The sequence below is a fragment of the Paroedura picta genome, chromosome 12 (genome assembly GCF_049243985.1).
Source record: "Paroedura picta isolate Pp20150507F chromosome 12, Ppicta_v3.0, whole genome shotgun sequence".
Classification (NCBI taxonomy): Eukaryota; Metazoa; Chordata; class Lepidosauria; order Squamata; family Gekkonidae; genus Paroedura; species Paroedura picta.
The window spans coordinates 42131519-42145870 of record NC_135380.1 but is presented as its reverse complement, the minus strand read 5'-3'; the positions used below and the strand labels follow the sequence as shown (position 1 = coordinate 42145870).

The 14352-nt window shown below is 45.9% G+C and overlaps 1 protein-coding gene across 2 annotated transcripts in view; it reads left to right on the top strand.

Moving 5' to 3' along the window:
- UBAC1 (UBA domain containing 1) overlaps positions 1–12983 on the top strand; it is a 58018-nt gene extending 45035 nt beyond the window's left edge. For both annotated transcript variants that reach the window (XM_077306210.1, XM_077306209.1), the window contains 3 exons: positions 8318–8404; positions 8899–9037; positions 10866–12983. In XM_077306210.1, coding sequence (XP_077162325.1) covers positions 8318–8404; positions 8899–9037; positions 10866–10981 — 342 coding nt within the window. In that variant the 3' untranslated portion in view covers positions 10982–12983. The remainder of the gene's footprint in view (positions 1–8317; positions 8405–8898; positions 9038–10865) is intronic.
- Positions 12984–14352: the final 1369 nt, after the last annotated feature.

The following is a 14352-nucleotide window of genomic DNA, read 5'->3' as shown; positions in this document are numbered from 1 at the left end:
GATATAAGCTGTCATGTATGTGGTACCTGTCAAATTAAACATAAATTGTATTGAATGAAGCCTGTGTTACCCAAATGCAGAAACATTGTAGCCCACTGATATTAATAGCTCCTGTTTCAGCAAGATGGGAGAATATGCTTCAAACCTCGATGATTTTTGAGTGACCATTCAGTGAGGGGGCTTCCATTTCCATTTTGGCCCGTCTGCTGATGTCGCTATCTCCTGACAGAATCCATATTAGTATCAGACCTTTTGTGACAGTTACCCCTTCGTCAAATTTAGTTTGCCCAAAAATCTCTTTAGGAATTTCTGGTTACTGAGAAAGAATATATGGCACAGTTTGGTATAGAAACAAAGCATTAATTTGTAAGGTAAAGCTTCACAGCTACGGACAAGCATGGCTTTAGAAGGTACTGCAGGAAAGTAAGATTTCAAACAAACAAGAGAGGGGAGAATGCTTTGGTTATCAGAATTTGCTGCCACTTCTTGTAGCATTGGACTCTCTTCTATGTCTTTGTTCCAGTTCAAACTTCATTACCTGCTGTTTGGCCATTAAGGCTTCTATATGGATATGAACAACATCTTTCTCATGGGGATTTTAATCCTATTATTTATTATATATTTTAATTATTTTATTGTATTTATATGATTCCAAATGGAATTGAGACTCTGTGACTTCTGTACATAGTTCAATATTGTCTCACTGGTGACACCTAACCCTAAAACTCTTGAGTTCTTTCTCCCAGCAGCTGCATAGACAGAGAGCACTGGAATATCTCTATGCCTTAACAGTCAGTTAATTAGCTTTTCTGGTAAAACAGATCCTAGAGAATCACCCTTTTTTACTCCTGGGGAATCAGGGATTTACTCCGCTAGCCCTTTAAGGAATTAACCTCTTCAGCTTGCACAAATAGGATTTACTCTTTGCTGCCTCCAGCAGGCCAGTGGTAGTATTGCAAATGCCATGGCTCACAGCCTCCATTCCAAATCCAAAATTTCTTCTCCTATTCCATATCTAACCTGGAAACTGGGAAACCTCTGAAATCTCACATGTGAGGTATTATCCAAGCTCAGTAGGTTCTTCTTTGAACTTCAGTAAGCACGAGCTGAATTTAGGATTTGCAAAATAATTAACAGTTGGGTTTTTTTTACAGAAAATAAGATTATCAGACTCTGGTTGAGGAAAGTCTTACTCCCACATGACCTACAATTTCAATACCTGGCATCAATAGTGTGCTTCCATGAGCATGGGGGACAATGCATTGTGGCAAAGATAACAGCTGAATGCACGAGCCAGGAGGTGATCCTGAACATGAAATCGTGGAAAAACTGCCATACCCCATTTCTGTTAGGTGAGGATGCTCCAGGATTTGGAGAACTGGGTTGAAAAAGCTTTGGCCCTGGTTGAGGGCAATTTCACTTCCTTTGGCCTGGAGATCCTGAGCAGATATTGTTCTGATAATTTTAACGCTCTTTGGGAGATATATGGGAAGAGGCGGATCTGTAGATATGCTAAGGGTAAAGGTAAAGGTATCCCCTGTGCAAGCACCGAGTCATGTCTGACCCTTGGGGTGACGCCCTCTAGCGTTTTCATGGCAGACTCAATACGGGGTGATTTGCCAGTGCCTTCCCCAGTCATTACGGTTTACCCCCCAGCAAGCTGGGTACTCATTTTACCGACCTCGGAAGGATGGAAGGCTGAGTCAGCCTTGAGCCGGCTGCTGGGATCGAACTCCCAACCTCATGGACAGACAACTTCAGACAGCATGTCTGCTGCTTACCACTCTGCGCCACAAGAGGCTCTAGTCCCAGACCATTTAGAACTCTGATCCTCGAATCTGATCCAGTCTCCAGTCTGGTCCAGTCTAGCAGGGAGAGCACAGATGTCTTCCAATGAGTCCACATAAGGACTTGTGCTTCTTCATTTTAAACAGTCTCTGCATTCTAGAACAGTCTCAAGGGAAGCACTGTGTAGAGTGAGTTGCAGATGTCTAATCTAGAGGTGACCATTGCATGGATTACCCTGCTAGGTCTGACACTGAGAGATAGTATGCAAGCTGCCATGCCTGGCACAGGTAGAAAAATGCCAGGTAGGCTACCTTCATGATTTGGACTTCCATTGATAAGGAGGCATCCAACATCATGCCCAAGCTCCTGATGGAAGCCATCAGTGTTAATTGGGCTCCATAAAGTGCCGGGAGCTGTATCACCTGTTTCTGCATGTCGACCCAGCCAGAGGATTTGTATCTTGTCTGGATCCAACTTCAGCTGACTCTGCTTAAGCAGACCTCCAGGCTAACCCCTTTGTGGTGTTGATGGATGGCCATCCATTAACAGAAGTGCCTGGGTTTTATTAGCATACTGGTGGCAATTCAGCCCGAAGCTCTGGATCAGCTGAGTGACGGGTGTATATAGATGTCAAATAATATCAGAGTATCAGAATGCTGTGCTTCTGCCATTTATTTTAATTCTGTTTGATGTGTAGATGTAGTTTGATGTGTAGATCCAGAGAGCTTAATGCACCCAGCTTCCTTCCCTTCCTTCTCCCTTTCACACCTTCCCCTCACCCCCACCCATCTTCCCTGTCTCCGGAATGTAGCACTGCTGCTTTGAGTACCTTGCCATCTGCCTAGTCTGTTCCCTTTGAAGATCTCCCACATTTCTCAGGTTCTCACGGAAGAGGGTGCGGATGCAGTGGTTATATGCTGTGCTTGCTCTATTGTACCCCAGTTCCAACAAGGTACTTGTCAGGTTAACTTTCTTCCTGTAGAATAAATGCATCTTTTGCACCAAGTCAAAGATTGTGTTTTCTGGGCAACTGAAGAAACTTGACAGATCATTGGAACTCTTAAAATTTGGGCTAGTATTCCTCACTCGGCCAACATGTCTATGGAAGGTAGCTTGCATTCCAATTCCAACCCTGATACCTGTTCTAACACCAACCCTGAGGAGACTGCGGCAGAGGCCTCACCCCGGGACACCTCAGTGGACACGAAAACTCACTACATGTCCTCCTGCATTGTCATCACCCCTTGCCAGAACAAGGAGGTGCTCTGGCCGAGGTGTGGAGGTACATGACTGATCATCAGGGACTTCAGATGTCCACGGTCTACAACCATGACCTTGTTGACTGTACGAAGCCAGTAATGAGAGGTAGCCGTGTGACCGAAGATAGCGGAGATGCAAGCTGAATTTAGCATCTAGCAAGATTACAGGCATTATGGTGTTGCATTTCCATAACAATTCAGTTTGGCATTTGTTGCATGCCACCCAGCCTGCTCTACAGCTCTACCACCACAGCTGTGAGGGGCGCCACAGAAAAACTTGCTTGCTACCACTGTAGCTTCAGCTACAATGGTGACCAGCCCAGCAGGCAGTGCTCCCCTTCTGATCCCCAGTGTCCTAGCCAAGGCATGGAAATTATGCAACTACTGCAATCGAATGTCAAGGAAGCTGTCATTTTTCCTGGCGCAGGTGCAGGCCTACATGAATGAATATGGGACCGCTTTTCCAGATGGGGCCTCCTGGATATGATACGTGGGGTTATTCCTGGAGACAACTGGTCCATGAGCCTCTATGACCTCGATGCCACAGAGCTACAGGACTTTGGTCTGTTCATGCAAACTCCGCAAGAGCAATTTGAGGACCCATTCCAGTCCGATCTGGTCTGGGGACAGCTGTGCAGCCTTTGTTAGGGAATGAAGATGGTCTCCCAGTACGCACTGGGAGCTAAGGTCTACAATTGGAATAAGGTGCCCAAGTTCCAGTTTTTCCAGGTGGGTCTGCGTCCCGAGCTCCTATACCACTGCATGGTGGATCCTACAACACTCATGGGCTGGATACGCCTAGCCAGAGAGATGGTAAGTAGTCAAGATGGTGGAAGCCCACCACACTGGCAAGATGGCTGAAAGGCACACTGGGACAGCCTGGCACAACAAACCCCACTGTTCTCCATTTGCAGAGGCAACCAAACTCTTCTGACACCAGGAGCAGGGCTTGTTCTTCGGATGCGGGGGAACCAACCACTTCCTCCTTGAATGCCTGTACAAGAAGGGGGCAAAACCTACCACCAGGGGTAGCCCAACTGCACCAAGGATCCAAACCACCCAAGGGCCCAAAGACCCTGTGCAAGTGGGGCAGGCAGCCAGGGTGCTCCTAACTTTGTTGGTCAAGTACCTGACACCGCAGCCTCAGATGACTCTGGGGATGAAACCTCTGTGATGCCCAAACCAGCAGGAAATGTTGGCGACCTGCTGTGATTCAGCTCTGCAAGCAGACCCCTCCCAGGGGCACGAGATCCCTGAGACCCTTTACCGTCCTAGTGTCATTGACTTTGACGCACCGGCGACAGGAGTGGGGTTGTAGATCCAAGGAATGCTGGACTGTGGTTGCACCCAGACTCTACTAAATCCCAAGGTAGTCCAGGAGCTGGGAGTCGGGCTGAAGGAGCTCTGGGACCCCATCTGTTTTTCCCAGATGGACAGGAGGTTCTTGAAAGAAGTGGCTACACACTGCATGAACCCTCTTCACTTGGATATCGAGGACCATTGGGAGATGCTACAGCCTATAGTGGCCCTAGGGGCTGTTTTCTCTTTCGTTCCTGGGTCTGGACTGGCTGTGGCACCATGACTCTGATGTGCGTTGGAGGCATCAATGCCTAGCCTCTGAGCCGCACTTGGATGAGGGGTCAGCACAAAGGAATGCTCTCATAGCCAGGGTTGAGTAATCAAGGCTTTAGCGCAAATAAATTAAGGTCCTGCCGAGGGAGTATAGAGACCTAAAAGTGATGTTCGAAGATGAGTGCAACAAGCTTTCTCCTCACTGTAAGACTGATTGTGCCATTGAGTTAAAACCAGGCAAGCTGCTGCCAAAGGCAAAATTTATTCCACGAGTTTAAGAAAGATGGAGGAGCTGCAGAAGTTCCTAGACAAAAACCTTGCTAGGGGGTTTATTTAGCCAGCCACTTCATTAATGTCTTTGGAATGCAGCACCTCACTATCTCACTGGTCTGTTCCCTTTGAAGATCTCCCATTTATCTCGCATTCTCATGGGAGAAGGTGCTGGTGAATTGGTTATATGCTGTCCTTGCTCTATTGTACCCCAGTTGTGACAAGGTACTTGTGGGTTCTTGAAGTAGAATAAATATATATTTTGCACCAAGTCAAAGACTTGGCAACTGAAGAAACTTGACAGTTATGAACTTAGGCAGATTTTGAGTGGGTGGGCAGGTAGTTGCAAAGTTCCTCCATTGTGCAAGGGTTTGGACTAAGCGACCCTAGAGGTCCTTTCCAACTCTATGATTCTATCAGACAGGGAAACTATGGCTCCATGCAAGACACCAATATGGAAGGTACCACCGTCTATACCTGATCTTGGAGAAAAGACTACAGACATTTCAAGGCTGTGCCTCCAATCCCTATGTTGGCCAGGTAGTGGGTCAAACATTTGTGATCGACCATGTTGAATGCTGCAGTCAGATCCAGCTTTATTCATTTATCTATGTATTTATTTGATATATACCAATGCGCCCGCACATTGGGCCGTGCCTCACACGGGCCGCACCTACACATCGGTGCGCGCCAGCGCATCGGGCCACACCCGTGGGTCGCGCCCGCATGGGCCGCGCATGTGCGATGCGCGGCCCGGCCCTGATTCCCTCTCCCCGCCCTCCCGCAGTAAGAAGCTTCCTGGGCTGCAAGCTTGCGGCCTGGGAAGTTTTTTTACTGCGGGGAGAGGGAGCCCGCAGGTTGGGGACCACTGCTATAAAAGGCTCTTGCTTGCCAGAGGAAGGCAGTGCTTTGGAGGAGCTGGGAGGAGAACATTTTCTCAGGAGCTGATTGCTAGCTCCGCCCTCTGCTGAGTAGGCCTTTGTGCTATAAAAGGCTCTTGCTTGCCAGAGGAAGGCAGTGCTTTGGAGGAACTGAGAGGAGAACATTTTCTCAGGAGCTGACTGCTAGCTCCTCCCTCTGCTGAGTAGGCCTTTGTGCTATAGAAGGCTCTTGCTTGCAAGAGGAAGGCAGTGCTTTGGAGGAGCTGGGAGGAGAACATTTTCTCAGGAGCTGATTGCTAGCTCCGCCCTCTGCTGAGTAGGCCTTTGTGCTATAAAAGGTTCTTGCTCAACACAAACAAAACACAAAAGACTCTTGGGGTCTGGATTAAACCATAATACTCGGTAAGGAGCCAAGAGCAAGAGCTAAAGGACTCTTGGCTGTTGGCTTTTCACCCATTAAAACCCTCATTTAAACTACACAACCCACAAAAGACCAGCACTAATATTCCCACCTACCCCCAGCCAACCTCAGAGTATGAGGTTCTGCCTGAGGACGTGTCCTCGGTCTTCTTGGCTCTGGCCTCAACCTTGCGGGAGAGCTGTGTTTCACGGGCCCTGTGGAACTTTGACAGCTCGGTCAGGGCCCTTAGCTCTCCCAGGAGCTCATTTCATCAGGCCAGGGCCAGGACTGAAAAAGCCCTGGCCATAGTTGAGACAGACGCACTTCCCTTGGGCCGGGGATCAGCAACAGATTAGTGCCCATAGAGCGAAGAGCTCTGTGGATTGCCTTCCCCTTCTCCTCATATAATATGTGTAATTTTTTTTTCAAAAGCCTTGGCTATCCCATTACAAAGGATCCCACATTGTAAGCAAAGACTGCTTTTATTTTTCAAGAGCCCTTTTGGAGCTTGCTGCCAAGGAACTGGGAAGAATTTCCCAACCCCTTGCAGACTCAAACAGGAGCTCTTCCAGTGGATTTCTCCACCACCACACCTGCCCAATAGGAGCTGCCTGCCACTTCTGCATGGGACTGAGAAGGACTTGTAGACCTTAACAGGAGCCTTTCTGCTGGGGGGGGGGGTCCCTTCCCCCCTGCAAAAACTGGCTGCCAGGGCATCACAAAGTAATTCAGTTGTTACCATTGCTCCTTTCCCCTTAGATTACTTTTGACTGAAGGGGAGCCCAAAGGAGCCTTTCTGCTTGGATAGAGTTCAGGAGGGAAGGGGGTGGAAAGCTCCGTTGCTCCTTTGCTTAGGAACTGAATGCACCTAGAAGGGAAGGAAGAGGTGGCTGGGGGAGGGGATTCACTGCAGCATCAAGACAGGTAGAATGCAAGAGACTGATGGTGAGTGTAACACAATCAAGTTCAAAATAAATTTAAAGTACGGCAGGGAGGGGAGGAGAGTGGGAGGAGACACAGCATTGGTCAGATCTCAGACATCATCATTTGAGGTAGGAAACGGAGGAAGCCACCACAACTTTTTAAAGTTTCAGCTTTAAGTTACCATGAATTCCCTCCCGGGGTACGCGGGGAAATCATTTTAACAGCATTCCCAAAACACGCGGCAAACAAGGAGCACATTCGGCACAGCACCTGAACTGCAAGATTTTTGTGCTGAATGCTAATAACTCGGTGGAGCATTAAGGCGGCCCTCACGCGATTTTCCCCCCATGTGCAAAGGGCCTAAGAGCTGTGCATCACAGGGCCGTATATACATAAACATGCAAACTGAAAGGTGACTAGCCTGATGGACAGAGAAGGTAAAACTGATATGAATAGAGACTAAACAACTCTTTAACATCATAACGAGATATTTAAATTGAGAGAGAGAGAGAGAGAGATCGCATTTATACCTGTTTGTTGCTTGTATTTTGAATGCTTTTACTTGTGATTTCCAATTATTGCTTATATACATTCTGTCACACCAAATTTTGAAATAGCCTGGATAGCTCTGGGAGATTTCTAAGATTTCCCTATTTTTATGTAGGAAAGATTTTGCATTTGGAACAGAGGATCTGACTGGATCTGAATGTGGATTGTTGTTGGCAGTGGAGAGTACACCTTATATTTGAAAGCTGAAAAGGTCTAGCATTGAGGTCTAGCAGCTTGAGACCTAAGTCAGCTTTATTTACTAACGAAGGACAGTTCTAGCAAAAAGAGCAGCTTCGTAGTCATTCTCCACATCTGGAGTGTTACGTTTTGTTTTATTTTGGTTCATCTTTGGTTGGTTTGGAGTTCTGGGCAGACAGTCAATATTGCCAACAGTCAAAGGTGAAGCCGAAATCTCCATTTGTTTTGCGTTTTGTAAAGCAATTTGAGAGCAGAGGATAAGAAAGCTCCCTGTAGGAGTAAATAAAAGCAAGAGCCTGCAGGGATGTTTTCCCACAGCTAGAAAAAGCAGCTGTGCTTCTGGCTGAGGTCCAGCTGTGGCATAAAGCGTTCATCTGTTGCAGACCATGGTTGCTAGGACAGGTATGGTGGGAGGAAGTGGTTTACAATCAGACTCTAATCCAAAGTAGTAATGGGCTCTGCAATTCTGCTTACAGGCCATCATTGCCTTGATGGAGATGGGCTTTGATGAAAAAGAGGTGGTAGATGCACTCAGAGTAAACAACAACCAGCAAAATGCAGCCGTGAGTATACTCCTTTGTGGCACTGTTTCAGCAAACTGGCTCATCAAATGGAACAATATATTAGCTAGACCCCTTTGAACTCAAGACCCATCTACCCATCTTTATCTGCTCCTTCGCCACACAGTCAGACTGGAGGGAAACTGAAGATGGCCTAACCCTCCCCCCATCCTACTGCAGAATGTCAGAAAAATCAGCTGTAGAAAAATAGCACATGCAGAACTCGCCATTTAATGTACGTTTAGAAAAATATGTCTTTGTAGACACTGCAGAAGAGGACGGAGGAGCAAACTTCAGACTGTGTGGCTTTTTGACTCAGAGGCCCTCTTCCCACACCATTTCCTCGGTGGTGGGGGAGCAGGAGGATGGTCACAGGAGGCTGCTAGAGGGGAAAGAAGGCAGGGAAAGGTCTGAGCCTTTTTTAGCAACAGCCATTGCTCTCCCAAGTTATAAGTTCTCATAATTTGTCTCTTTCTATTTCCTTCTAACTTCTGTAGTGTGAGTGGCTGTTGGGTGACCGGAAACCAACTCCTGAGGACTTAGACAAGGGAATTGACCCTTCTAGCCCCCTCTTCCAAGCCATCCTAGAAAACCCAGTTGTACAGCTGGGGCTAACAAATCCTAAAACACTGCTTGGTAAGTGGTGCTGCTTCTAGTATGTAGAATCATATAGAATCCTCGAATCATATTGTTGGAAGAGGCCATACAGGCCATCTAGTCCAACCCCCTGCTCAACGCAGGATCAGCCCTAAGCATCCTAAAGCATCCAAGAGTACCAGGTTCATTGAAGTAATTTCTGTCTAGAAATGCTGTTACCCAGGGGTAGTCAAACTGCGGCCCTCCAGATGTCCATGGACTACAATTCCCATGAGCCCCTGCCAGCAAACGCTCTTGGGAATTGTAGTCCATGGACATCTGGAGGGCCGCAGTTTGACTACCCCTGCTGTTACCATTTCACGTTCATTACCAAAATGACTTTTTCCTTAGTCTCTCTCATCAGGTGGTTATTACAAGAACAGTACAAGTTTTTGTCTCTGGAGGAATGTCTGATAGTGAGCTATCAAAAATCCAAGCTGGCTGTTTTGGGGAAAATAATTCATGTAGTGATATTGAGGAAGTCTCCTCCTTTAAACTCTTAGGGGTTTGGTTTGAATTGAGATTTAACTTGCTGTTCATTTAACAGCTATTTATAAAGCTTTTCATGTTAAATAAACTGGCTACAGTCGCATCTAATATTACGTTTGTTCTTTGACCCAGCTGGAACCCAGTACATTCCAGGCACCATAAAACTGTTTAATGTGAAGTGGCTGTATAAAGTTTATATGGAGCTGGTATCTTGGATTCAGTTCTCCTTAAATTCGTACATTCCATCTGCAGAACAACAACTTGCATAGAGGGTATAGGCCTCCAAGCTGAATTGGGTCAACCATCTCTTGAACTTTGGGCTTGGCTGAAAGCTTTTTCCTTTAAAGTAAAAATTATACACTCCAATGTCCAATATGTTTCCAACTGGGATAAACTTTACTACAACTTTCCTTGTATTTCATTTATGTAGTTACCAGACAGGAAGCAATTAAGAAATGCCTATTTAAGTACAATTATAACAGTATATATATAAAATGTGTTTGTTCCACTCAATTTGTTGGTATTCTTCCAGAAGAAGAAGAGTTGGTTCTTATATGCTGCTTTTCTCTCTCCGAAGGAGGCTCAAAGTGGCTTACAGTCGCCTTCTCTTTCCTCTCCCCACAACAGACACCCTGTGAGGTAGAGGAGGCTGAGAGAGCCCTGATATTACTGAAGAAGAAGAGTTGGTTCTGATATGCCGCTTTTCTCTACCCGAAGGGGTTTCAAAGCGGCTTACAGTCGCCTTCCCTTTCCTCTCCCCACCATAGACACCCTGTGAGGCAGGTGAGGCTGAGAGAGCCCTGATATTACTGCTCGGTCAGAACAGTTTTATCAGTGCCATGGCGAGCCCAAGGTCACATGCTGGTTGCATGTGGGGGAGTGCAGAATCGAACCTGGTATACCAGATTAGAAGTCCACACTCCTAACCACTACACCAAACTGGCTACCTGGAAAGTAGCCCCTGAAGGATGTAAATAAAAAACCACAGATGGAGCAGAAAGAGAGAGGGAATAGATGTGTCATGACATAGATAAAGTGAACATTGGAGACCATACCGGGCAAAAATAAACATGTAAAGTAATAAAAACAATATCATGGCTAAAGACTCTCAAATTAAGGAGCATTTGTGACTTGTATCCAAGAGCCAGTTTGGCTAAGAGCGCCAATTTTTAATCTGGCCCGGGAGGAGGAGTGGGGGAACAGGACAACCCAAATTTGCTGACTCCATCAGAGGCAAGGTGTCGAATGTATCATCAGTCAGTTATCATTCTGACATAAATATTTTGTACTGATTCTGTATGTTACACCTAGTAATTGATTATTATCCTTTATTCTACAGCCTTTGAAGATATGCTTGAAAACCCCCTAAACAGTACTCAGTGGATGAATGATCCAGAGACGGGGCCTGTCATGTTACAGATTTCTCGTATCTTCCAGACACTGAACCGTACATAGAAGTGGCAACTTGGTCTGCCGTTTTTGGACTCTGGTCTTGGCTTTGAAGTTTCTGCACAATAAGAGGCATCCACTGTTGACTGTGACAGAGTGAACAAAAAGAAATTTGGGGATGTTTTGTCTTCTTTACATAAGTGTGTTGCAAACACTTTTTTTTTTTTAATGGCTTACATGCTGTGTGATTTTAGTGTTTTAAAACCTGAAGGAGGATGTTTCCAAGTGTTTATGTACAAGCATAGATTTGTACAGCCAAATATGGAAAGGGTTTTACAGCTGTCTTAAAATCTGTTAATTTGCAGAATAACAATATAGCTCACGTTTTAATGTTCTGGGTAGCAACATGTCACTGGTCACTGGTGCCCATTGCCTGGCCAATAGCATGTGCTCCCAAGTTACAGTGTGCAGATCCTCATAATAATGTTCACCTCCACATATTAAGGTGAACACTCTGAATGTTCTCTATTTATTAAATGTGGAATGAAAGATTTGGAAAGAAGGTGTGATGCTGTGTGCCCCATTCACACATGTCTGTAGTACATAAAGAATTGTTGTAATACTGGATCAGATCCAGGATCCATGAAATCCAAGCCTTGGTTTCCAGCACCAGTTTGTATCTGGAATTCTTTCAATGAAAGGGAGAAACACTTTTTAATCTCCTTAATGTACGTAGACAATCCTTATGGCTTGAGTGATGACAGACCAGTCTACCTGTGAAGTTAGCATATGGAACAGGGGAAAGAGTTGATTTATACTTGGCTATACATGGGAAGCAAGCCAAGCTCCAACAGTGCTGCCTACCAGCTCTGCAGAGGTTTACTTTGGACCTGGGTATCTGCTGTGAGGATTCAGGTGATGAAGGTAAACGCATAACCTCTCGTGCCACTGAGCCCAGAAGCACTGCGAGTCCTTTTGGTTTCACTTGGTTGTTTAGGTGGAAAGCTGGCTCCAGGTGCCTAGCAAAATGTCTCAAGGTTTTCTCAGGGAATCACTGGTAGACTTTAAGGCAGTGGAGAGGTAGGAGCAGATTGTTCCCGCCTCTCGGCTTTGTTGGGCTTCTACTGCAGTACCTTCTCTCTGCAGCATCAGCTCCTTAGTGGGCTCTGTTGAGCAGTCTGGTTTAAAGGGACTGACCAAAAGAGCCCCAGCTCAGCTGCTTTTAGTGCATTGCCACTCAATGTTTTCTGTTTCAAGTCTGTTGTGCTCTCCCCCCCCCCATATGAGATTTCCCTAAAACTCCCATGTTTGAGTACCAGTATTGGAATTTATTTATTTATTTATTGAGAATTCCCAATTTTTTTCTGGGTCTAATAGATCCAAATCGGAAAATGCCAGACGAAAAAGACAAAAATTTGCACACTGCCTACAGACAACCTTCTAGGTCATCCTTGGAAATACACAAAGGCATTGGGAGGGAACCACCAGCAAACATGCTGATTAGCAGCAAGCCAGACTATTTGGAAAGCCGAAATATATCAGAAAAATACCAATAAGGTATTTGAGGAGTATATTTTCCGCTTGGGTAGAGCTGAATGGACAGCCCTAGTTGCTGCAGAAACTTGGAATGGTGGTGATGAATACAAATTTGCTCAGCTGGTGAGCATGATGTGAGCATAACTTTATCCCCTCCCAAAGTTCTTCTCCAGTTTGTATCATCTCCCGTGGTCTGAGACAATAATGTTCCAAGCAGCCAAGATAAAGACCTCCAGAATTCCCTTGCTTGCTGCTGCTGCCACCAGCAGGCCAGGCAAGAGAAGGGCAGTGCTTTTGGAGGTGGAGTCTGCACTTTTTGGAAAACTTGGCAGTTTAGGCGTTACATCTCCCAGTGGTTGTGTCCCAGTTATCTTAAACAAGCCAGTATGTTTCCATCTGAGAAGAGGAAGAATTCTGGTGCGAATTAACTATGCAACAGAAAATGCTGGACTCAGAGCATTCAACACATCCTCTTTTTGTAAATCTATTGAAGATAAAAGGAGATTAAATAACAACATGGATAAAAAGCAAAGCAGTGTCTCGTGGAATCATTTTTTTGGTTCTTTGGCTCCCACCAACTCAATCCATTCCTTTTGTAACCAAAACTGAAGCCTCCTGGTAACATCTCAACAATGGCTGTGTTTAGATTTGTTTCTTGGCAAATGGAATCCCTAAAAGCAGAGGTTGTCAGCCTTCCTAATTCCATGACCCTTTAATGCAGTTCCTGATGTTGTGGTGACCCCCAACCATAACACTATGCAAGTGTCCTTTCACAGAAATTAAACCAAAACTGACCAATGGCGTGAAGATCCATTGTTCATGATTGTATATCAATTGGTTATAAATTGTATATAACTTAACAGGCACCTTCAGGAGAAGCAGCAACAGTGGTGGCGTCCCCTCCCCCTGGCCAAGCTGCTTGCCCTTTTGCGACCCCTGTAAAAGGGTCGTTCGACCCCCAAGTTGAGAACCACTGCCTTAAAGAGATGAACAGTGAGGCCCTGTTAACATACTTAAACCCGAACTGTTTCAAGGGGAGGATCTCCTTGAACAAGCTAACATAACTTTCCAGGAGATAGAAGCTTCTAAAAAAGATTATTTAAAATACTAAATCAGGCAGATGGACCTTGTGGCTATTGCTCCTGAGCAGAAAAATATGTTAAAGGACTATGACCAAAGCCCGTTGCACCCAGGAAGGCAATGGACGCTAGGACGCAGGCTTGTACTGTGTCCTTCCTGGGGGCTGGCCCTCCTCCTCTGCTTTATCTTGAGATCTAGCATGGTGAATGGTTAAAGAGTAGTAGCAGTCTAATCTCAAGGATCAGGTCCGACCCTCTGCTTCCCCTCCGTGTGCAGGCAGCTCGGTCACCAGCCTCCGCTTGGGGTGTAGAGATCGTCAAGAATATCAGCTGATCTCCATGCACCATTTCCTCTTGAGAAAACAACTGAAATGAGAGAAGAAAGGAAGGAAGAAGAAAAAGAGGGAGAGAAAGGGAGGAAGAAGAGAAGGTGGGAAAGGAATGGAGAAAGCAGGAAAGAGGGGAAGAAAGGAGAAAGGAAGGGAGGAAGAATATGGAAGGAAGGAGGGAAAAACGAGGAAGGAAGAAAGTAAGGGGAGGGAGGGAAAAGAAGGGAAAGGAAAGAATAAGAAAAAATGGAGGACAGAAGGAAAGAAAAAGGAAAGGAGGGAGAAAGAAAAGTATGTGTGTCGCGTAGCCAGGAGACCCGAGGCTTGTCTGAGCAGCCAAGCAAGGGACGTTGGGAGGTGATTTGCTATTGTCAGCCTCCATGTCATGACCCTGACTGTCCTGTGTGCAGGAACTCCCACCCAAATCCTTGGAGGTCTCCTAGCCAAAAACTAGCCAGGGTCAGCCCTGCTTAGCTTCTGCAATCTGACGGAA